The sequence below is a fragment of the Puma concolor genome, chromosome D3, assembly GCF_028749965.1.
Source record: "Puma concolor isolate L17-30 chromosome D3, mPumCon1.1.hap2, whole genome shotgun sequence".
Classification (NCBI taxonomy): domain Eukaryota; kingdom Metazoa; phylum Chordata; class Mammalia; order Carnivora; family Felidae; genus Puma; species Puma concolor.
Genome location: NC_141678.1, coordinates 41,285,583 through 41,310,049, shown reverse-complemented (window position 1 = coordinate 41,310,049; position 24,467 = coordinate 41,285,583). Strand labels below are relative to the sequence as shown.

The 24,467-nt window shown below is 35.6% G+C and overlaps 1 protein-coding gene across 2 annotated transcripts in view; it reads left to right on the top strand.

The window, feature by feature from the left end:
- The window catches only part of SMCHD1 (structural maintenance of chromosomes flexible hinge domain containing 1), a 155,862-nt gene extending 131,951 nt beyond the window's left edge, over window positions 1-23,911 (top strand). For both annotated transcript variants that reach the window (XM_025931088.2, XM_086682567.1), the window contains 4 exons: window positions 5,230-5,401; window positions 15,198-15,356; window positions 15,619-15,733; window positions 22,861-23,911. In XM_025931088.2, the coding sequence (XP_025786873.1) occupies window positions 5,230-5,401; window positions 15,198-15,356; window positions 15,619-15,733; window positions 22,861-22,885 (471 nt within the window). In that variant the 3' untranslated portion in view covers window positions 22,886-23,911. The remainder of the gene's footprint in view (window positions 1-5,229; window positions 5,402-15,197; window positions 15,357-15,618; window positions 15,734-22,860) is intronic.
- The last annotated feature ends 556 nt before the right edge of the window (window positions 23,912-24,467 follow it).

Below are 24,467 nucleotides of genomic sequence, written 5' to 3'. Positions count from 1 at the left end.
TACCATCACAAAGTGTTAAAATAATTTATCTTACAGACACACTCCCACAAGTATATGAAGATGTGCACAAGAATATCTATTAGGGTATTAAAAGAATTTAAAACGGGAAACTTTGGAAACAGTCTTAAATGTCCATCATTTAAAATTGGGCAATTCCATTATAGTAATGTATACAGTAGAGTATATGTTGCTGTTAAAAAGAATATAATAAATTTCCTTCTCCTAACAAGGAAGATGTATAAAATATATTTTGTTGAAAAGTTGCAAAATTATGTGTAAGATGTTACTGTCTTAAAGAATAAGCTTATGGTGGTGAGGGGAAGGGAAAAATGAGTAGAGAGGAGTGGGAGATACAGACTTCCAGTTATGGAATGAATAAACTATGAGATTAAAAGACATCATAGGGAATTTAGTCTGTTATACTGTGATAGCGATGTATGATGACAGATGGTAGCTACACTTATGGTTAGCACAGCAAAACATATAGAGATGTCAAATCACTATGTTGTAGCTTGAAACTAATGTAATATGTGTCAGCTATACTCAAAAAATGTTTTAGTTAATTTAAAAATATTCTTGTGTTACTTTAAACAAACTGAAAGAATATGTTGTCTACTGTTGGATGTGCTAAGGATTATCACTTCTATATTACTTTTAAGTTTTACTTATAAAAAAGGAAACCTCTGAAGGATGGCTTTTCAAAGGGCACTTCCAGAGATTGAATAAAATAATGCACATAAAGCATTAAGCTAAGAGCCTGGAATATGGTAAAATTCCAGTAAAGGAAAGTTCTGTCTGTATCTGAGATCCAGAGGTCTTGAATTCTTTGATACAAAAGAAGTATTAAGTTTAGTAAGTATAGTGTTAGGAGTTCGGAAATACCAGGTAGTAAACATGTATGAAAAACATTATAGGCTCTCAGATTACTATAACTGAAAATGAGTAAGAATATTTGCAATTATGTAAGAGAAAACAGAGGCCAGTTTAAAATACTAGCCAGTATCTACAAATAGTGTATTCTAGAATCATGGGTACCTTAGAGATGATATGCTCTCACTTTCTAAATGAGAAGTCTCTGAAGGATGGCTTTTCAAAGGGCTCTTCTTAAGCTCAGGAAAAATCATGGATGTGTACCAAATCACATCCATTTATGGCAGAACTAGAACCGAGAAGTTTTTCTTTGCACCCAGTTAAGAAGAAATAGTAAATGTACTCTGATTTAGGAGAGCTAAGTTAGCGAGATTACTGAAAATTACGCAACTAATTGGGGAGTAGTATTTGGCATATTGATGAATGTTTCCATGGGAGCCCAATAATGACTTGTAACATACTGTACCAGCGAACACTTGTGGATGGAGAAGGTACTATATTCTGGTAGTGGTTAGAATGTGTATATATCCTAAATTATAGAGTAGAAGTCATACCCATTAAATGTCATGACAACATGAAAGCTTACTAGTGAGAATAGAAGTAACAAATTGGAGAATAACTGGAAGATTCTAGTTCAGTCAGTATTTAGACACTTAACTGTGTATGAGACATAGTGGATGCTATTAAATGTTGAACAACTGGCTCTCTGGTGAGTGGGGTGATAGGACCCTGGTTTGTAGCTTTTGCCCAAGGTGTAAATCCTCCTATCATGGCTGACTTCCAGTGGCCTATGTGTAGCCACTGAATGAGACGCTCAGGAGAGTTTGCTCTCTTGACCTGATAAACACTGACTCCAGCATACCACCAGGCACAGTGCTAGGCACTGAGGGCTATCAGAGACAACTCAGAGGAAATTCCTACAAAGATAAACTAAAAGGCTGTTTCTGGGTACGTAGGTTATATATCTTAAGGTATGAACTGTCAAGAAAGTAAGATTTCTAAGTGAAGGTGGAACTCAGATAAACAGAACTCTAAAGCCAGGATTTGCCTAGAGAACATTTGTCAAAGTAATTGAACTAGAGCATCATTTTTCATTCCTTTGAGAGACTCAGAGGGTAAGAGGCAAAACCCAGGGCTTTAACCAGAGTGGGGAATATGATAAAAGATCCCTTTCCCAATAAACTGGATCCCCCAAAGGGCTAAACCTTAGTGTAAGTTGAACAGAAAAAACTGCCACTTTGATCTCAACTCCAAGTGCCTCTGGAGACTGCAAGAAAATTACCTCTTTTGAACCTTGGCAATAGGTGGAAAAGGGAAAAAAACAAAATCAAACCATTTTCCTGAGAATTCATCAATATAAATAAATTGGCCTCTGTGTCCTTAGATATCTGATTGGAGGAAACAGATTGTCTCTGGAAGAATTCACCTTTATCTCAAACTTGAAATAATTTCCATAGTGAATGTAAAAGCAAATATTTTTCTTAAATATGTTTAATAAAATTCAAGAAAAGTGCCAAAAATAAGAAAAGAGCAAGTTGACTTGAGAAAATCAAACGAGCTTCTAAAACTAGAAAACACACATAAACATGAAATACTGGGAAGGTTAAACAGTATAATAGAGAATTAGTGAATCGGAACATAGGTCAGAAAAATTGTGCAGACTGCAGCCTATGGGGAAGGAATGACTGTAAGAGGAGGAGGAAGTTGAGAGTCATGGAGGACAGAATGAGAAAATCTAAAAAAAAAAAGTCTAATTACAGTGCCAGAGTGGAGGGAGAAAAAGATCATAAGGCAATATTTGAAGAATCTAATGGCTGAAATTTTTTTACGTTCCTCATAACTAGTATAGCAAATACTGATTGCTTTGCTTCCAAAGTTTTGAATCAGGTCTTATAATTCCACCAGTTAAGTACTGTTCTAAAGCTCTTATGAGAAAAGGCATTTATGGCATCCCTTTGTAACATTGTTTTTGGTAGTTTGTCACTGTTTTCTCTTCTTGAATGCTTTATGCAATTTCTACAGAGTCAACCCCTTGTTTTTATTTCACCCCTTCCTAGTCCCCAGGGCAGGTAGTTTCCCAGAGCTATACGGCTTTTGCTCACTCACTGAATTGGCAAAAGGTGTCATCATCTTTTTTGTCCAAATTCAGTGCTTAGAGGGTAGAACCGTAAGATTGAAGGATACTTTAAGAGTTGAAACTGTCCATGAAAGTAGTATTTGCAGAACTGTTCTGAAAGGGAGCCAAACTATCCTTTTTCCTGGAGGCTTATAAACTCATATTGTCATTCTACTGACAAGAAATGGACAAGTCTGTAAATAAATTTGAGTGTGTGTGTTATTTAAGATGGTATCAAATCCTTAAAAACATTGCATGAATCCTGATAAATGGATAGTACATGAATACAGTTTGTATTTTTAATGTTCACTTAAAGAAAACATAAATCCAGGGACGCTTGGGTGACTTGGTTAAGCATCTGACTCTTCATTTAGGCTCCGGTCATGATCTCGGAGTTTGTGGGATCAAGCCCCATGTGGGGCTCCACGCTGACATTATGGGGCCTACTTGGGATTCTCTCTCTGCCCCTCCCCTGCTCTCACACTCTCTGTCTCAAAATAAATAAATAAAACTTAAAAAAAAAAAGAAGAAAAGAAATCTGCAAATTCAAACCAAAACTAAGAAAGTTGTGCCTGCTTGTAGTAAAACAAAAAGATTTATTTTACCAGAGTTTACCACAGATTTTCTTCTTACTGCGTTTAAATTTTTTTTGAGATTTTTTACTGTTAAGTAATTTCTACACCCAGTGTGGGGCTCAGACTTAAAACCCAGAGATCAAGAGTTGCATGCTCTACTGAGCCAGGCACCCCTGCATTTAATTTTTTTTTAAGTTATTTGCTTATTTATTATTTTTATTTATTTATTTATTTTGAGAGAGAGCTTGCATGCACTCACAAGCTGGGGATGGACAGAGAGAGAAGAAAGAATCCCAGGAGGGCTCTGCACTAACAGTGCGGGGCTCGAACCCACAAACCATGAGATCATAACCTAAGCCAAAGTCAGATGCTTACCTGACTGAGCTACCCAGACACCCCCCTGCATTTAAATTTTTTAAAAAGTATCCACCTCAGTGGGAAAACATTTGTAAAGTACCCATAGAATTAATATTAAAAGAATAAATACTAGTCATGATTTTATATTACGTTTTTCATTTGTTGCTATTTTTCATTTTTAAAAAAGTCAAATTTTATTTAATATTTTATTTTTATAATTCAGAGACTCTTTAACCCCAATATTAGATTGAATTAGGCATTTTTACATATTGTTGTGTTCTTCAGTCATTTTTTTAAAGTATGCATTTTATTTCACTGTGTATATGTACCATAATTTATGTAACTTGTTGAGACATGCAAGTTTCATATCTTTTATTAAAACAATGTTTTAGTGCACATTGTTCACATCTGTGATTTTTCTTCAGAATAAATTCTTACAAGTGGAATTGCTGGCTCATGCAAAACATTAAGCTTTGTAATACTTGTTACATTTCCTTTGAGAATGGCTGTCCAGAACAGATTAGTACAAGAGGACCTTTCTACATAGCTCTCCCAACATTCAAAGTGGTGTGTGGTGTGTGGTGTGTGTTAACATTTTGAGTAGTGAAAAGATGTTACCTGAATTCCACTTCTCTCATTTTTCATTTTATTTTTTGTCTGTTTTCTAGACCTTTTTTGAAAAAAACATTTTTAAAAATCATGAAATACTAAACCCAGTGTCTTTCTTTTATTCTGACTTCTCTGAAGCATTAGAATTCTTCACTAACCCTTCCTACTTCCATTCCATGACTTGGCTTTACTACATAATTCTAGTCCTCCCAACTCTGACATTACTAGCTCTTTTTCTTCCCATAGTTGAAATTACAGTTTTGTCCTCTAATGATTCAACCCTGTGCTTTTCTGTCTGTAGTCTTTGGTGTCATGCTCTTGGTATCCTTTGGTCATCTGGAAAACTTCTATCTAACAGAAGAAAACAGAGCTAGTGATGATGCTGCCCTGGTACTGCCGTGGCTTTCAGAAGCAAGTGCCCCCTCTCTTCCTTCCTCTTATCAGTCAAGCCATCAGTTTCACTTTTCCATGTGCTGTGTCACTATTCCAGCTTAGGCTGACACTTGAGAAGTAATCGAATTCATCTCAGTGCCTCTGGGTTTTTACCCCAGTTCATCTTAAACTTCACTAACTTATTTTGTGAAAATACTAGCGTGATCATGTCATTTCTAATCTCAGAACCCTTAAGTGATTTCCTCTTTATTAGAACAATTGAGATACATTTTATAGGCTCACTAATTAATATTCATTTGCTTACAATAGGTTGTTAAAATTACACACTGCCCTACACTGCTCACCAGAGATGGAGATCGCATTCGAAGTAACGGAAAGTTTGGGGGCCTTCAGAATAAAGCTCCTCCAATGGATAAACTTCGGGGAATGGTATTTGGAGCTCCAATACCAAAACAATGCCTGGTCTTAGGGGAACAAATAGGTAGGTTGAATACGTACTTAAAAATTTCTCATTTGATTTCGATCCTTTGAGGCTTGTGTACTAATAATACTCTGACATGAAAAGTGAACCAGTAAAAATCTGAATATAATGTTTTTGTCTAGTACTTTCAACTATCTTATATCAGGTAGTTTTGAATTACATAGAAGGTAGGTTTTCCTTCATTTTCATTCCTCTTGTTTTGAAATCAAGAAAATACTGTCCTTATTGAAGAAATTAGTATTTCATCTAATCATCATACTTCTTTTTATATTAAAATTGGTAACTATCTCGATTACAATTAAGAACTTGAGAATGTATGACATGTGACCTTCCTCCCCCATTTTCCCTTCTGCAGGTCTGTCCCCTTGTTTCTAGGCAGCTGATATAATTGCCTCTACATCTGTACTTTGAAGTGTGTATACTTTACTGGAGTCCCCTATAGAGGCTGTTGCCTTAGAGCCTGTTTGCTCTTACTTTTACATAGTTCTAATATGCTTGGGTATGTACTTTCGCAGCAAGAAAGTAGTGTGCTGTCATTATTAGCTTTAAAAAATACAGTAAATTATGATAGAATACACATTATATAATACCATCTTGACCATTATTGTGTGGTTCAGTAGTGTTAAGTACATTCACATTGCTGTGCAACCAATTTCCAGAAATCTTTTTATTTTGCAAAACTGAAACTCTGTGTATTTGAACAGCAATGTCTCACTTTCCCTTCCCCCATCCGCATGGCAACTACCAGGGTTTCTGTCTGTGAATCTGACTACTATAAGGCCTCATAAAAGTGGAATCATACAGTACTTGTCCTTTCGTGCCTGGCTTATTTACTTAGCTTAATGGCTCCCAGGTGCATCCATGTTGTAGCATGTGTCAGAATTTCCTTTCTTTTTAAGCTGAGTAATATTCTCTTGTATCTATATACCATGTTTTCTTGTTAACTTTTATTAAAGTATAATATACATATAGAAAAGTGCACACTTGATGAACACAGCTTGATAGATTTTCACAAAATGAGCACTGCCCCTGTATTAAGGAATAAAACATTGTCACATCACAGAAAGTCTCTCGTGTACTCCAGTCACTGCCTAACCCCCTCTCGAAAGGTAACAAGTACCTTGACTTAAAACTGCACATCTGTTTTCGTACCTTATATAAATGGAATCATACAGTGCATACTTTTTTGTGTGTCTGGCTTTGTTCATGCAACACTGTGTATATAGTTGTTCCTTTTCATGCCAGGATAGTAGTCCATTGTGTAAATATACTGTAGTTTATTTCTTTATTCTACTGTTGAGGAACTTGGATAGTGTTCAGACTGGGATTAATACTTCAGCCACTAGCAATATTTAAAATAATAGTTGGAAAAGATGGTGGGAAGAAGGTTGTCTTGTGTTCTTTTATGAGATGGTCAGTCAGGTGCAGGTATATAAGAGGAGACACAGGAGAGGCTTGGGAAAACAAAGTGTATTATACTCACAGGTCCTAGAGACAGGAGGCATACAACACCACTTAAGGCCATGGAAAAATACGGAAAAACATAAGGGTGGTGAGGAGACAGAAGACAAGAGCAAGGAGAATGCTTAGGCTGCAGCCTTGATGAGGCTTTCCACAGGAAAGGCAAGGCATGACAGGGTGAAAATAGTTTAGGGTTGACTAGTTTGAGTAATTTCAGTGGGCTTTGGGCTATAGGTATGGTCTCTAGCTGGTTGCCTGGTACCTGGCCCTGAAATGATTAAGGCAAAGCAATACTGCTTCCTGGGGTGCACAGACTAGATAGAAGAGGTTTGACTCTGGATTGGTTAGTTTGCATATCAAAGCATGCTGGGCCTTTTGCTATCTAAGAATTGTCTAGCTCCATAGGGGGAAGTCTTTACCAAGCCAGAAAGGTTTTTTAAGATGTCAAAACATCATACAGAAAATTAAAATTGTACATGATACAAAGAGTCATACTTCTGTGTATGGTGGCAGTGAATGTGTGCAAAAATCGTCTCCGTAGACGATAAGTGAACATCTAAATAAACTGATTTTAAAAATCAGAGGGGCACCTGGTTGGCTCAGTCAGTTAAGCGTCCGACTTCAGCTCAGGTCATGATATCATGGTTTGTAGATTTGATCCCCACGTCGGGCTGTGCACTGACAGCCCGGAGCCTAAAGCCTGTTTCGGATTCTGTGTCTCCCGCTCTCTCTGCCCCTCCCCTGCTTCTGCTCTCTATCTCTGTCAGAAATAAAGATAAATAAACTTAAAAGAAAAACATCAGAAAAAACAGGTCAGTCAGGGCCAATGAAGCAACATAAAAAGTCTCAACTCATATCACTCTAGCACTACAGTTTATGGCAGTGGTTCCCAAGCCAGAAAGAATTACCTGTGGAACTTTAAAAATGCACAGGTGTGGTACTGACAGTTTTCAGTTTACATGGGCATCTTAATGTCAGTATAACCGCATAAAGCATTATCTAGATCTTTGGGAAAAAAGCATTTAATTCAAGATTGTTGTGCCCTTGTTGGGCTGTCAAATATGTAAAGTTAACAGATAATGCAAGGATTTCAAAAATATGTTACATACCTTTCTTGTTAAATATCTTCAAAAATACACTCCACCTGCACACTAATGATTCAGCAGTAAGAACTCGTTAAACAGTTTAAAAAATGAAATAAGATAATTTAATATTATTGATATAAGATACTTTTGGTTGTAACCAATAGTAATCAGCCATGACCACTTTAAACAAACAAGAATATACTGGAAGGAAATTGGAAGAAATCACAGATTCAGAGGAGATTGGAAACAGCCAAGACAAAATCAAGGATGACTCTGACATTCAGCATCCTTGAGTTCCTTGCACCCAGACCTCAGTTTGCATTTTTTAACATGACTCAGGGAGGTACCTGGCTGGCTCAGTCAGTAGAGCATGCGATGCTTGACCTCAGGGTCGTGAGTTGGAGCCCCACATTGGGCATGGAGCCTACTTCAAAACAAAACAAAAACCCAAAAAACATGACTCAGACTCTAAAACTCCTAGGAGAGAGATAATCCCTCCTTAATCAGCTGACCATAGTTAGCTGATCAGATCAGGTAGAACAAACAGAGCTTTGAGAGATTCACAGAGAAAAAGCAATTTTGAACTAGACCATCACCACAAAAATTGTCTCCTACTAGCACAATGAAAAACAGAGTGTTTGTCTTCTAAGTAATTTTCCCTCACAGTGTTTTGCATCACAGTATTTGATAAGAGATAAGAGCAAGTAAAATCAGCATAAAACATAAAAAATTGGTACTTACATGTTGTAAAATAAAGTGATTAAAAATGAGATCTTGAATAACATGTAAGTACATGAATTTTTTTCATTAAAAAGCAAAGACACTTAGATTTTAAAAATCTAATCCCAGAATATATAAAAATTGTCATTTGTTGGGTGCTTAATAGATATGAAGAAGTTATAATAAAGGAAGAGGAAGTGAGTAAAGAGAAACTTGAGAAAATTTAAATGACAAACACAGTGCCACATGATTAGTAAACTATAAAACAGGAATCTGTTATGTAAAGGCTGTGTCTATGACACTGCTTTATGTTCTTTATAAGAAATCTAACAAAATATAAGGTAAAATTAAAGAATTGACAAAAATGCCATGTAAACGTTGAATAGAAGTCCCCAATAACAGGTATTATTGATGCCAAAGTTAACCTTAAGGCAAAGACACTAAAAGGACAAACATAAATTGATTTTCATAAAAGATATATTCTATACTAGAGGTACAAAACTTAATAAACTTGATACAATAAATACAGAACCAAAATTTTTAAACTGTTAACAATAAAGATAGAAACATTTTGAGGAGCCATTATTACATGACAAATTATTAGTCAAAAAAAAAAAGAAATTACCACCTAATAAGTTGCATTACCAGTATCTTCTTAGATATTTATAGACTATGTCACAAAAATTGGTCATACTTTCAGTGGATCAAATTGCTACTCAGCTACAGTGAGACTACAAATGTTAAAAAAGCAAATTTTACTTAGGGTACGTTTTGTGGCATAAGGTAATAGAACTCTAAAAGTAACTATTCCTTTTCTCCCACAGTAACTACCCCAGAGAGTCTACATTTAGAAATCAGTATTTCATCAAAAAAGGTAAAGTTTAAGTGTTATGAATTAGACTTAGGAGACATGAAGATAGCCAACATCACATATAGATCAAATCTACAGGCTGAATGCTTTTATTGTTAAATGAGAAAGAAAATATTCAAGTCAAATGACAGGAAAAAAAATACATTTCAAGAAACAAGGACAACCAAATGAATTAAAAAAAAAAATCTTGTACTGAATATGTAATTCCTAGAGATGGTCTTGGGCAAGAACAGATACAAGAGGAATATTGGGTCAGAGCATCTATTTAGACAAAGAGATAGCTTAGGTTTCTATATTATAAATACATTTAGCATCTCCAAATAAAATGGACTAAATTCTAGAATTGAGATGAGCAAAATTGAATTAAATAAGACAGAAAATTTACATAGACCATTACCTGAAGAAGTATTCAGAAAGTTCATCCTATAGGGTTTTTTTTTAAGTAAATTTTAAATATAAATTGTTGCAGAATATAAATATGGAGACATACCCAGGTCATCTTACGAAATTAATAACAAACCTAGTATTACCACTCTTGAAATATGTTCAGGAAGTTCTTGGCACAGTTAAATAGAAATAAGAGCTTAATATGGAAAGAAGTAGTTTAATGTTCCCTTTACAAACTACAGTGATTTTGCCCCAGATACATGCATGGTTGGCTTCTTTCTTACCAGTCTGTACCCTCATGTTACACCTTCAGAAAGAACTTCCTTGATGACCCTATCTGAAATTAGAAGGGATTTGTTACAGAAGTACTGAAAGAAATGAGAAGTATTTCTCAGTTAATTAAAAAAAATTTTTTTTAAGTTTATTTATTTTGAGAGAGAAAGAGTGTGCGCACCCACAAGTGAGGAAGGGACAGAGAATTCCAAGCAGGCTCTGTCACTGCAGAGCCTGATGCAGGGCTCGAACCCACGAACCATGAGATCATGATCTGAGCCGAAATCAAGAATGTTGCTTAACTGACTGAGCCACCCATGTGCCCTATAGTTAATTTTTTTTTTTTTTAAGTTTGCAGAAAATTTTAAATCACTGGAGAAAACAGAAAGGCAAATGATAAACTTGGAGGGGGGGATTGCAACATATGCTAGGAAAAGGTATTATAGCCCTATTATTAAAAACAACCTTTAGGGGTGCCTGGGTGGCTCAGCTGGTTGAGCATCCAACTTCGGCTCAGGTCACGATCTCTCAATTGATGAGTTCGAGACCCGCATGGGGCTGTGTGCTGACAGCTCAGAGCCTGGAGCGTGCTTCGGATTCTCTGTCTGTCTCTCTGTCTCTCTCTCTCTGCCCTTCCCCCACTTATGCTGTCTCTCTGTCTCAAAGAAAAACATTAAAAAAAATTTTAAAACTTTAAAAAAAGAGGAAAGATTATAGGAAAATGGATGGATAATATAAATCAGCAATTTTCAGTGGAATAATAATAGTTAATATTTGAAGGCTTACTTAGATATTGGATCCTTTGTTAAGCTTGTCACTGGAATGATTTCATTTACTGCTGCTTTCACTGGATAGATGAGAATGTAGAGGCTCAAAAAGGTTAGATAACTTTCCCAAGTTCAGAACAGTATTTGTTTTCATTTTCACAGTGAAGTGAAAGAATAGAAAGAAAATTGTTTTATTTCTGGATTACATAATTAAGATGATTTTCTTTTCCACTATCCTTTTCTATATATTTTTCCAGATCTGTGTGTCACTTTTATAATTAGAAAAGGTTCTCATTGTTCTTAATACTGAAGTTCTTTGAAGCAGTAAATGATCTTCTAGGGAATATGCTTACATAAACCATCCCACATATACACAAGGCTTTTCTTTCACTCAGGTGAATATTTAAAATAGCACATTTTTTCAAGCTAAATATTAGAAATGTTAAATGCTTTAATTGAATTTAGAATCTGGGAAATGCCTGATATAATGTTAGAAGGAAAATGGTTAGAACATACAAATGCAAATATCATACATGATAAAAATTAAACATGCAAACTTCATGGAATGAAAAACAAGAAAAAGGTAAGATGATACACCTACTGATTTTTTTTTCTGACCTTTTCTGTATTATTCCACGTTTTTTATAGAGATCTCATAAATAGAAATACCTCTTAAAAAAGTATTAATAACTGTGGACATTGTAGAAGCCAACATACAGACATATGTATTCTATGTCTGGCCAGCTTAGACATTGTTATATCATGTTTAATTTAGTCTAATATTTAACCTCTCAGTTACTGCTGTCCATTTATTTTGTTGTCGTTTTAAATAAAACCATTCTTAATGTTTTTAGAAGTAGTGACCAAGATTATTTAAGTGCTGTGGTTTTCAGGGCAAGGACATTTTGTTCTATTATGAAAATAAATAGAGCAGTAACAATGAACTTCCACGGACCTGTCATCTAGTCACTCTTATTTCATTCATAACCCTCTTATCTCACAACTTGCTCTGTTCTCCTCTCTCCAGGTATATTATTTTGGAGCAAATCAAAACAGAGCTTCTATTTTTTTTCTCACCCAGTCATAAGTGCTGATCAGGTTTTTGCCAATAAAGTTCTTAGAATCATATAGAACATAAAAGTTTGAGGAGACCTAAATATTACTTAGTAAAGTCTACATGCCCGTCTACCTGCTTGAATCTTCTAGTAGTAAAAAAGTTGCTTTTGCCTTCTAAGCAGACTTTAAATATTTGCCTAATACCAGCCATTCACATATACTTTCAATTCCTTTATATTATTTTTAGTAACTGCTTACATGGTCATTCCTCAGGGTACATTGAAACAATCTATATATTTCTTTAATATGTTTCATACATAAATGAATGCATTGTATTTTGAGCTTTGTTCCCTTTATATGAAGTAATTTTTTTTTTTAGTATTTTGCTGTTTTCACAGTAAAATTTCATCAGTGGATTCCCTAGATAATTGAAAGTTTCAGACAACATACAAAGACTAACAAATCATTTATAAACAGAATTAAATGTGAATTTTGAACGTTTCTCTTTGGCAAAATTCTTTTTAGTGAGTTAGGAAAGACTTTTATAGACCCCATGGTAAATAGAAGTTACATTTCATGAACAAAAAATTGGGTGTTAAGGCATATTAAATTAAGCTGCTAAGGGGTGCCTGGCTGACTCAAGTTGGTGGAGCATACTCTTGATCTTGGGGTTGTGAGTTTGAGCCCCATGTTAGGCTTAGCGATTACTTAAAAAAAAAAAAACTGCTACTGTCCATCTTATTCATAAAATATGAACCAACTGTTAGTGCTGCATTTAATGAGAAATATTAACTAATATTCCATCCCTCTGCTTATAAATAAAAGGAACCCTATTCTCTTAAAGTGTTTGAATATACTAATTTCTTGAGTATTTAAAAATGAAAGGGGGCACCTGGGTGGCTCAGTCTGTTAAGCATCTCTTAGTTTCAACTCAGGTTATGATGGTTGGTGCTCTGCACTGAGAGTGCAGAGCCTGCTTGGAATTCTCTTCTCTCTCACTGCCCCTCCCCTGCTCATAGTTTCTCTCTCTTTCTCTCTCTCTCTCAAAATAAATAGACTTTAAAAAAAGGTAAAGGAGGGGCGCCTGGGTGGCTCAGTCAGTTAAGCGGTCGGCTTCGGCTCAGGTCATGATCTCGCGGTTTGTGAGTTCGAGCCCCGCATCGGGCTCTGTGCTGACAGCTCAGAGCCTGGAGCCTGCTTCGGATTCTGTGTGTCCCTCTCTCTGACCTTCCCCCCATTCATGCTCTGTCTCTCTCTGTCTCAAAAATGAATAAACGTTTAAAAAAAAAAAAAAAAGGTAAAGGAATATAAAAATACAAGAACCTCATAACTAACTTCTTAAGAAATAGGATATCAGACTCTTAAGTATAGAAAAAAAACTGATGGTTACCTTCCAGAAGGGAGGTGGGTGAAGGGATAGGTGAAATAGGTAATGGGGATTAAGGAGTCTGCTTTTTTTATAATGAACACCATGTATTATATGGAAGTGTTGAATCACTTGTACACCTGAAACTAACAGAACACTGTGTGTTAATTGGAATTTAAATAAAAAATAAATAGAATATCAAGCCCTAATGGCCTGAAGTTTTGTGTATCTTCTTCTAAAGGGCAGCATTCTGATGTATACAGATCTGGAACATAATTTTGTAATTCAATCACATCCAAAATACGAACATTTTTACAGTATCTTACTATGTAAAGAATGCACTTTGCCATGTAAAGAATATACTGTGTAAAGTAAGAAAACATAACATTACTAGGAAATTAAAAGTACTATCAGACTAGAAAACCAATCTTTTTTCTAGACACCTTTAAAAGTTCCCCATATGTCATAAAGAATTAAGGATCATCAGGACCTTGTCATTACTCAGTTTTGTATAGAATATGTATTTAAATGTATGAACATACTGGGGCACCTGGGTGGCTCAGTGGGTTAAGTGTCTGACTCTTTAGGCTCAGGTCATGAGATCAAGTCTCATGTCGGGCTCTGCACTCAGAGCAGAGATTGCCTCTCTCTGCCCACCCCCTCCCCCCCACATACACTCTCCGTCTGAAAATAAAGATTTTAAAAGTAAATATATGAATATATTCATAAGCATACACATATGCATGTGTATTTTTTTGCTTCTTCATCAGAATGCTAGGTTTCTTTTCCAGACACTGTTCTTGCCCCCTAAAGTGCAGAATATTTCATCTTATATCTGACTCTTAAATAATTTTTCCATAATTTTATATGTAAACTAGTTTATATATTAAATGTTTGGGCATTTGTGTGTCCATTCCCATGCGTATTGATCATCATTTTGTGTGACCAGAGTGTCAAAGGCCAGATAGTAAATATTTTAGGGTTTGTGAACCAAGAGGCAAAATTGAGGGTATTACTGAGGTATTTATATAACCATTTAGACTGTAACAATTTAAAACTATATAAAGCATTCTTGTCTCTTGGCTGTAATCTTCTGGCCTCTGAATTGGGAACCAGATTGTATTTAATAATATTAATATTTAGTGTCTAATAAATCATACAGGCAAAAAAAATAGTCTCAAACCTGAATAATGTAATACATTTTTAGGCATAGTAAGTTTTAGAAAGTTAAGCTTTTTGAAAATAAAGTATCAAGAGTGCATTTTTGAAAGCTATGTTTAAGATAAGGGTCATATCTGGAAGTAGTGATTTTTCTAGCGGTACTATTTTTCTTTAAGTAATTTCTCTGTCCAGTGTGGGACTCGAATGCAGTATTCCCAGATCAAAAGTCACATGCTTCACCCACTGAACCAACCAGGTGCTCATAGCCATACTATATTTAATGCATTTGCTCCCTTCCCCCCGAATTTCTCTATGTGGAATTAGAATGAATACTGACTATCAGACATAATATAAACATTGACTGTGAGAGTGATCCAATTCACAGAGCACTTTTACATAGAAAACTCTTTCCTGACACAGAAATAAATTTATTAAAGTCAAGCAATTGAAGAAAATTAAAATGTAATAAGCACCAGTCTTGTGCTGGGTCTAAACTATATTTTGTTTACACTGAACAAAGTTTTGTGGCTTTAAAAGAAGTTCCCACATGCTACTATAATAAAATGCCCAGTGTTGCTAATTCTTCTTTCCTAAAACATTGACTTGATATATCAGTAGTTTTAATCAGTTATCTTTGGTTTCTTTGCAGATCTTCTTCAACAGTATCGTACTGCTGTGAACAAGTTGAACAATGTGATTGAGGACCTTAACCGTCAGTTAGAGTACCTTCACACTCCTGATATGAAGAAGAAAAAACAAGAACTTGATGAACAAGAGAAAAATCTGAAACTAATTGAGCAGAAACTAGGTTTGTGCTTGTTTTTTGTTAACTTCTACTTTCTCTGCATGAAGATAAATATTTATGATTAGAGAGAGTTCAACTATAAGAAGAAAGAAGGTGAATGATTCATAACTTAAGTTGATGCTCTTGTTCTCCAAGTCCTTTGATAAATGATTGTAAGCTGTTTTCTTAGCAGGAATAGTAAGAAGCATTCTCAGTATTGTTTATTAGTTCTTTTTATAAATTAAGATATACATAAGTTCATTTTCTACACTTTCTATCTTTACAGGTATGACTCCCACGCGTAAGGGTAATGACTCATTGCGCCATCCAACAAAGGTTGAAATGACAGATTGTCCAATTCCTCCTAAAAGAATGAGAAGAGAAGCTTCAAGACAAAATAGGTGAGTTTATTGTGATCTGAGAGTTATTATTGGTTAGTTTATCAAAGCTCTTGGGTCATCATACTTAAAAACCAGCACAGGGGTGCCTAGGTGGCTCAGTTGGCTAAGTGTTCGACTCTTGATTTTGGTTTAAGTCATGATCTCAGAGTTAGTGAGTTCGAGCTCCACCTTGGGCTCTATGCTGGCAGCATGTAGCCTACTTGGGATTCTCTCTCAAAATGAATAAATACATAAACATTAAAAAAAAAATTAAAAAAACAGCATGAATTATTTCTGATTTCCCCCTTGAGCCAGAATTAGGGTTTTGTTTTTGTTTTGTTTGAAAAATAAGTGATGAAAAATGAAGATAAAACATAATTATTATATTGTCCTAGGATACTGCAGTTTTCTAAATGATTTTTGCTAATTATTTAGAAGTGTTTATAGTTTAAGCTATTTTGTTTAAATTCAGTGTTAAGAATTTTTTTTAATTTTTTTAAGTTTATTTATTTTTGAGAGAGAGCATGAGTGGAGGAGAGGCAGTGAGAAGGGGAGAGAGAATCCCAAGCAGGCTGTGTGCTGCCAGCCCAGAGCTCTATGTGGGGCTCGAATCCATGAAACCATAAGATCATGACTCAAGCCAAAACCAAGAGTGGGACGCTTAACCAACTGAGCCACCCTGGCATTCCTAAAATCAGTGTTAAGATTTAAATTGCATTTCTGTTGTTTGACCTACTTTGTAGATACACTACATTCTGCTTCATAGGATCAGTAGCTTGCTAAATTAGAATATACAGAACCATTTGTATGTTATTTACTTAAAAAGTGCTTATAATGGTTGGTTGGGAAAATCAGATACCACTTAGATAGCTCCCCAAAATCCCAGCAAAGCCATCTGCAGCCTAACTCAGTGGTAAGAAAACTGTCCTTTTTTAGATTAGGTGTTAGTAAGGCCATCCCATAGTGAGATACTATGTATGGTACTGGGGTTTCTTGTACATTATTTCAAAAGGTTTAAATATGGACTCTGCCTGAATAAATGTCTCATATTGACCTTAGAGGAATTTCTTTGAGACTCTGGTGTTTGGGATTGGTATTCCATGCCCTTTCATGTACATATTCTCCATTTATTCAGTAACTGTGTGAATGCTTATTTTGTGCTGTATGTTGCTGGGTGAGTAAAAATGGCATGGTTCTTTCCCCCTCATGGAGCTCTACAATCCTGTGCAGAAACATAGTTCCAAAAAGTAAACATTTTCCTATATATAAAATAATGTTAAGGTCTATGAAAGAAAAAAGGATTAAATGATAGAGAGTGGGGAAACTTGATTCTCAGGAAAGATCATTTTAGCAGAGAACTGAAGGGAAAGAAGCTGCCAGCCATATAGGGATTGGTTTCAGTCAGAGGGAAAACAGGCATGGAAGCTCAGAGAAAGTAACAAGTGTAGCATGTTTGAGGAACTGAAAAGATGCTTTTGTGTGGCTGAGGCATGGTGGAAAGAAGGAAGAGTGTTTGGAGAAGTAGCCAAAAGCCAGATTATCTGCCTCCCCTCTCCCCGCAAAGATAAATCTGTGTTGCAAAAAATTGTGAGAGAAAATACCTTATATTTTATGTCCATTCTATGTTTTGAGTACCTAATATTGTGTGCTAACAAGGGGAAGGGTCTCTTAGAATAGCTTCCTTTAAAGTAAATTGAGAAGGAGAGCTACTGAAGTGATGAGATTTTAAGAATACAGTTCTCATCAATATGAGAGAGGTGTTTCCACACATGGGTATATGAATGGTGTGTATTTGTTATGGGTACACGATATATAGAAATTATTCTGACCACTGAAAGTGTGTTGGGACAGTACAGCATCGGAAAGAATATTTGCAATGGATTTAAACACATACAGTTTTTATAAATCACAAGTTCAAAATGCAAAAGAATCCTCACTGATGATCATTGGTAATTGCTAGGGTGCTGACTCATTGCTATAAAGATAGACATATTCATAAAGATATATGTGTTCTTTCTTATATGAACTGTGTTTCAGGGTAACCAAATAGAAAAAAAAAGTTTTCATAGAAATTCTTTAGGGGTGCCTGTGTGGCTCAGTCAGTGAAGCGTCTGACTTTGGCCCAGGTCATGATCTCACGGTTTTTGGATTCAAGCCCCACATCAGGCTCTGTGCTGACAGCTCAGAGCCTGGAGCCTGCTTCAGATTCTGTGTCTCCCTCCCTCTCTCTGCACCTCCCCTGCTCGCACTCTGTCTCTCTTTCCAAAAATAACATTAAAAAAAATTTTTTTTTAATTCTTCTTTAAAATATTATTTATATAGGTGCACCTGAGTGGTTCAGTTGTTTAAGTGATCTTGATCTCAGCTCAGGTCTTGATCTCAGGGTTGTGAGTTCAAGTACCACATTGGACTCTACACTATGTGTGGAGCCTACTTAAAAAATCTTCAAATTGTAACATCATGATTTTGCCACCACTAATACATAATAGATCCAGGCAATAATAATAGATACCCAAATGATTAGGTAAAAAGTTGATGGGAAAACTTAATGGAAAGATCAGATTGATACACCTGAAGCCACTGATTGATCTTAGCAACACTAAAAGCAGGACATTTGCAATTGTGTGATTGAGTAGGAAGTAACCTGAATCCAATGAAGCTTCTAGTTAGTGCTTCCTGACTGAAGCTCTGTGGAAGAATTAAGCACTCGAGAAAATTATTTTCCCTAGGATGGTATGTAAATGGTAACCTTCTAGATGGTTTGGGAAGGAGGTTAATTCATTGCATCCAATCGATACCTTCCAACATAAGACCTTAATTCTCACAAACTGAGAACAGTTTGATTTAACTACCAGTGTACAGGAAATAAGGGGAATTTAGGAACAAGTTAAATGGTACCATCAGGAAGTAATCAGCCAATCCAGAATGTCAAGAATGGGACATTGTACAGGGCAAATGACTGGTTTTGTTAATTGGTCCCATAAAAGAAGGATAGGAAGAAGGATGAGCTAACTTTTGTAGGATAAAAGTGTTTGAAAGTTGTAAGAATCAAATGCAATGTGAAATCCTTGTCTGAATCCAGATTTGAATCTTTAATATGACAACTTTGGAAAAATTTGGAGAAATTTTAGTGTCTCCTAGATACTAGATACATTAAGGAATTATTTTCTGTATAACATTATATAGTATTTACATTAAAATAAATATATTAGAAATGTGTACTGAGGTATTGGTTAAATAACCTCATGTCTGAGGTATACTCTAAAATACTGCAGGAGGGGGGAAAAAGTGACAGGATATCAAAAGAAGATTGGGCAACATATTATAAAATTATTGCAGCTTGAAATGGGAATTCATTATATTATTCCCTCTTTTTTCATGTAGGTTTACTATAATGTTTTTTTTTTTTCTTGGCAGTTTTTTTTTTTTTTTAATTTATTTCAGTAATGTCTATACCGAGTAAGGGGCTCAAACTCAACCGTGATAACAAGAGTCAAATGCTCTTCTGACTGAGGCATATAGGCACCCCTACTATAATTTTTAAAGAAGTGTTCTATTTTTTAATTTATTATGGGGACCATATTTCCAGTTTTCTAAGAGACCAAGGAGGAAATTCCTGCTAAGCAGTTCTAGAGTAAAGTACACATTTTTAAAGTTGCACCATAGCCCCAGACCTTGTACTTACTAAAGTACAACTATACATGTCACTGATTTGGATCTTAATTAAGATTTTAATTAATTAAGATTTTGTAGCAATTCAGAGGTGGCATGGGCTAGAGTTGATTTTTTTTTTTTTTTTTATGTTTACTTATTTTGAGGAGCACGAGCAGGAGAGGTACAGACTCTCTAGAATCCCTGTCAGTCTCCACACTGTTCATTGCAGAGCGTGACTCGGGGCTTGATCCCAAGGACCGCAAGATCATGACCTGAGCCAAAATCAAGAATCAGATGCTTAACTGAGCCACCCAAGTGCCCTGATTTTTTAGTTTATCATTATGTTGTTAGTAGTGGTAGTATCATTTTCATTAAAGTCATACATGTATATAAATCAAATGCCATATAAGATTTAATGTTCTGTAATGTGAGCCACATGTTTAATTTTTTAAGTTTTCTAGGAGTTGTGTTAAAAAGAAACAGAGGCACCTGGGTGGTTCAGTCAGTTAAGTGTCCAGCTTGGATTCAGGTCATGATCTCATGGTTCATGGGTTCAAGCCTGGGTAGGGTTCTCTTCTGTCAGTGCAGATCCCACTTCAGATCCTCTGGCCTAGCCCCTCCCCCCTTCCCCCCCCCCCCCCGTGTGTGCGCGCGTGCTCTCTCTCTCTCTCTCTCTCAACATAAATGAATAAACTTAAAAAAAAAAAAAGAAGAAGAAACATTAATAGATTTTTTTTAAGTTTATTTGAGAGAGACAGTGACAGCACAAGTGGGGGGAGGGTCAGAAAGAGAGGGAGAGAGAGAATCCCAAGCAGGCTCCACGCTGCCAGCGCAGAGCCAGCACAGGGGTTTGAACTCAAGAAACTGTGATACCATGATCTGAAATGAAACCAAAAGTCAGTTGCTTAACAGACTGAGCCACCCAGGCACCCCTTAATAATTGATTTTTTTGAATCTAGTATATAAAATGTTATCACTGTAACATGTAAATAGTGTAAAAAAGTTTTGAGATACTTTAAATTCTTTTTTTCATACAAAGTCTTTGAAAATCAGGAGACTGTAAATCTCTAAGAACTAGTTACATTGCAAGTGCTCTGAGCCACACGTGGCTGGCGGCTACCATATTGGAGAGCACAGGTATAAAAAGGGGCTTATGATGATGAAATCATGTATCCTATGCGTTCTCACCCATCCCATTCCCAGAGGCAACTTTACTCAGTTTTAGTTATTCTGTTGCTGCTTCCCTATTTTTTATATACTGTGTCTGTCTTGTTGTACCAGCTTTAAGACAGTACAACTCACCTGGCCCCTTAGTGTGGAAGTCCATATTGCTTGGCCCACCTAATGACTTTTGGACTGAATTGTTTGGAGGTGTTTTAGAACTTTCCATCATGATGCAGAAGGAGTTATAGTTACAAAAATCAGAATATATTATTAGGAGAAGGATAGAGCCAGGATAAGGTAACAGATTACAAATACTGTTACTGAAAAAACTAAAGTCAAACTTCACAGAAAAATAGAAAAAATACATGAAGACAACAAAGGAGAGACAAAAAACCAATTCTGACTATTGGGAATCCTAGAATGAAGAAAATGGAGAGGCAAAAATATGTGAAAGAGAATTTCCCAGGGATTATTAATTCATGAAAGGGCCCACTGAAGGCCCAGCACACTGACTGACCATAACGGCACAATGACTGATGTACCAGAATATATTTCATAGTAAAATTTTAGAGTATCAAGGGAGAGGGGACGAGCATAAATGTTTCCAGAAAGCAAAACAGAACCATATTGTCTGTACAGCTTTTGACACACAGAAAACAAAGCATTGTTGTTTAGCTTTGTGATAGCAGTGTTAGAAGTTTAAGGTTGAAAATGTGATATATTCTATCCCATCGCTTTCTCCCCTTTTGCATCCTGTTTATCTTTGGAAGATTTAAAATGTTTAAGCTTCCATTTAAAACTTAAATTACTGGGGCACCTGGGTGGCTCAGTCGGTTAAGTGTCCGACTTCGGCTCAGGTCATTATCTCGTGGTTCACGAGTTTGAGCCCTGTGTCGGGCTCTGTGCTGACAGCTCAGAGCCTGGAGCCGGCTTCTGATTCTGTGTCTCCCTGTCTCTCTGACCCTCCCCCCATTCATGCTCTCTCTCTGTCTCAAAAGTAAATAAACGTTAAAAAAAATTTTAAATTACTGTTCAGTAATTTCCTCATCCCTAATCTCTGCCAGTTCTCCATAGATCTTGAACCAGTAATTCTTGCACAATCTCAAAAACTTCAGAGCATTTGAAATGAAAATATCTTGAGGTACCTGGGTGGCTCATTCAGTTAAGCATCTGACTCTTGGTTTCAGCTCAGGTCCTGATCTCATGGTTGTGAGATCGAGCCTCCATGTCAGGCCCTCTGCTGACAATGCAGAGCCTGCTTGGGATTCTCTGTCTCTCCCTCCATCCCTCCCTCTTTGTCTGCCCCTCCCCCACTCACATGTGTGCGCTTTCTGTCAAACATTAAAAAATATATATCTTAACAGTATTGAAATACTGATATATTTCATCCATACAGTTGGAAACAAATTTACTATTAAGTAGTAAATAGCATAACTTTGTATTTACGTTTTTATTTTTATTTGTATGTATATTACATACTTCGGTATGTTAACTTTTATAGAGATTACATACTATATTTTGTCAACTCTAAGATGATATTATAAGAATCAGTATTATTTTATGAGATGTTAAAACATTGCAGATTTACTCATGACATTAAAAGGTAGGCTTCCAAGATGTTAAATGTGGATCTTAGAATCCACAAAATATGTTTGGCCATGTATGATAGTGTGCAGTAGGCTCATTTTCTTCAGTAGAGGCTTCAGTTTCCTAATTCGTTTTCTACTCATAGAGTTAAAAATTAGCTGTTTATCAAAAATGTGTGTCTTCTGTTTGGAGATGGCAGTTCAGGGAACTCTCTTTAGGAAATAAAGTATTTAGATATATCTGACAAAAAAAATACTGGCATACATATATACATACCAAAGTGTTCATTGTGTTCATGTCTGTGTGAATGGGATTATCGGTATTTTTAAATGTTTTTCCTTTTGCTGGTATTTTGTGACTTATCTATAATAAGCATTATAATTCTTGTTTATTTCTAAAGCAGTAATCTAATTTAAGGAAAAGGGGAAAAGAAAAGCAAAAATCTTAAGTTTTGAGGTCTGAGATATGCCAATCAAAGAACTATAATACAAATTACCTGTTACTCTATATGTTAAGTACTGCTTTTATTTTGGAGGATTTCTCTCTTTCTTGGCATACATGTGAAAGAAGTAATTATATACAAGGATTCAATTAAATATGTTTATACCAAGAATTAACATAATTAATGGAACATAGTTCCATTGGGTACTTAACCATCTATGTCTGATGTGGGAGTTTAGGAAAGGAAAACTGTGGTACCTAAAATTTATTACTTTTTTTTTTTTTTTCCCCGCTTTGACTAGGATTATAACCAAATCAGATGTGTGAACAATTACAGAGAAGAGGGAACCATTGGTCTCACTGAGAATGCCCTGCCTTCTGCAGCTCTCTTTCAGAAGACCAAGAGAGTGACTTACCAGACTGAATATTTCTGGGGGACGATACAACTATCTGGGCATGCATTTTGATGTCAATCCAGATGGGACTGGAAATAGCCATTCAGTTTTTTGAAACTCACTGGACAGTATGGATTTACTGGAATTATTGCAGTCATCATGCCCTTTGGTTGTTATTATCTTGCAAATGTGTCAGGAAAATATGCAAATATGGCAGTGACTATAGAACTGGCACATAGCATTTATTAATCCTGAAGAAAAGTATATGTACTATTTTTCAGTATGATTATCATGGATATGCTAGAACTATTTCTTGAAAAAAAACCTTTTTAATACTTTTGTGTGAATTTATTTAACAAAACTGTTTTGTCTCTTGTGTCTAAGGAAAGTTCTAGAGGTTAGGTATTTAATTGTAAATATGTGAGGGAACTCTTAATGAAGAATTCAGAATAAAAATAGAAAAAGCACAGGTATCTGGGAATTCAGATATTAAGATACATGGAAAAACGTTCAGTTGATGAGTGAACTTGTGACAGCAGTAGCATTTTAAATTTCTAAAGACTTATCCTGTATATATATAAGATATGCAGCGGCATCAATTTTTATAAGTATTGTTTGACTTTATTAATACTAGATGATATAGTCTCAGCCTTAATTCTACATTTTCATTATTTTGTAATTTTTTATTACTATTTTTAAAGGGTTAAAGAAGTCGTACACTCCCACATTAATGTAATAGTCTACTAGAAAGTTGCTGCAAAAATGTTCAAATTGTGTTTTAATTCAAGCTAATGTATGTCAATATATATGTCTTTGTGTAAGTCCAGGACTATTGTTCTGTGAAGTTATTTTGTAAGGAAATGCTTTTGGTACAGTTTTGTGTCCCAGGAAATGTGTGTGTTTTTTAATCCTTTCTGAGTATACAGTAAGGTTAATAAAGAGGATTGTTTCTTCCCTATTAGATAAGTGTTTTCCTTTTTTAACATTGAAAGCTCTATAAAAGTTAAGTTGGTAAAACAAAGCTAGAGGCATCATGATTTTGGACTTCAAGCTATGTTACAAAGCTATGGTCATCACAACTGTATGGTGCTGGCACAAAAACAGACACATAGATCAATGGAAGAGAATGGAAAACCTAGAAATGGACTCAAAACTATATGGTTAATTAATCTTTGACAAAGTAGGAAAGAATATCCAGTGGGAAAAAGACTGTCTCTTCAACAAATGGTGTTGTGAAAACTGGACAGCAACATGTAGAAGAATGAAACTGGACCACTTTCTTACAATGTACACAAAAATCAAAATGGTTGAAAGGCCTAAATGTGAGACAGGAAACCAACAAAACCTAGAGGAAAACACAGGCAGCAACCTCTGACCTTGGCCAGAGCCAATTCTTACTAGACACATCACCAAAGGCAAGCGGGAAAAAACGAACCACCAGGACTTCAAAAAAAGATAAAAAACCTTCTGTGCATTGAAGGAAACAATCAACAAAACTAAAAGGCAGCCTATGG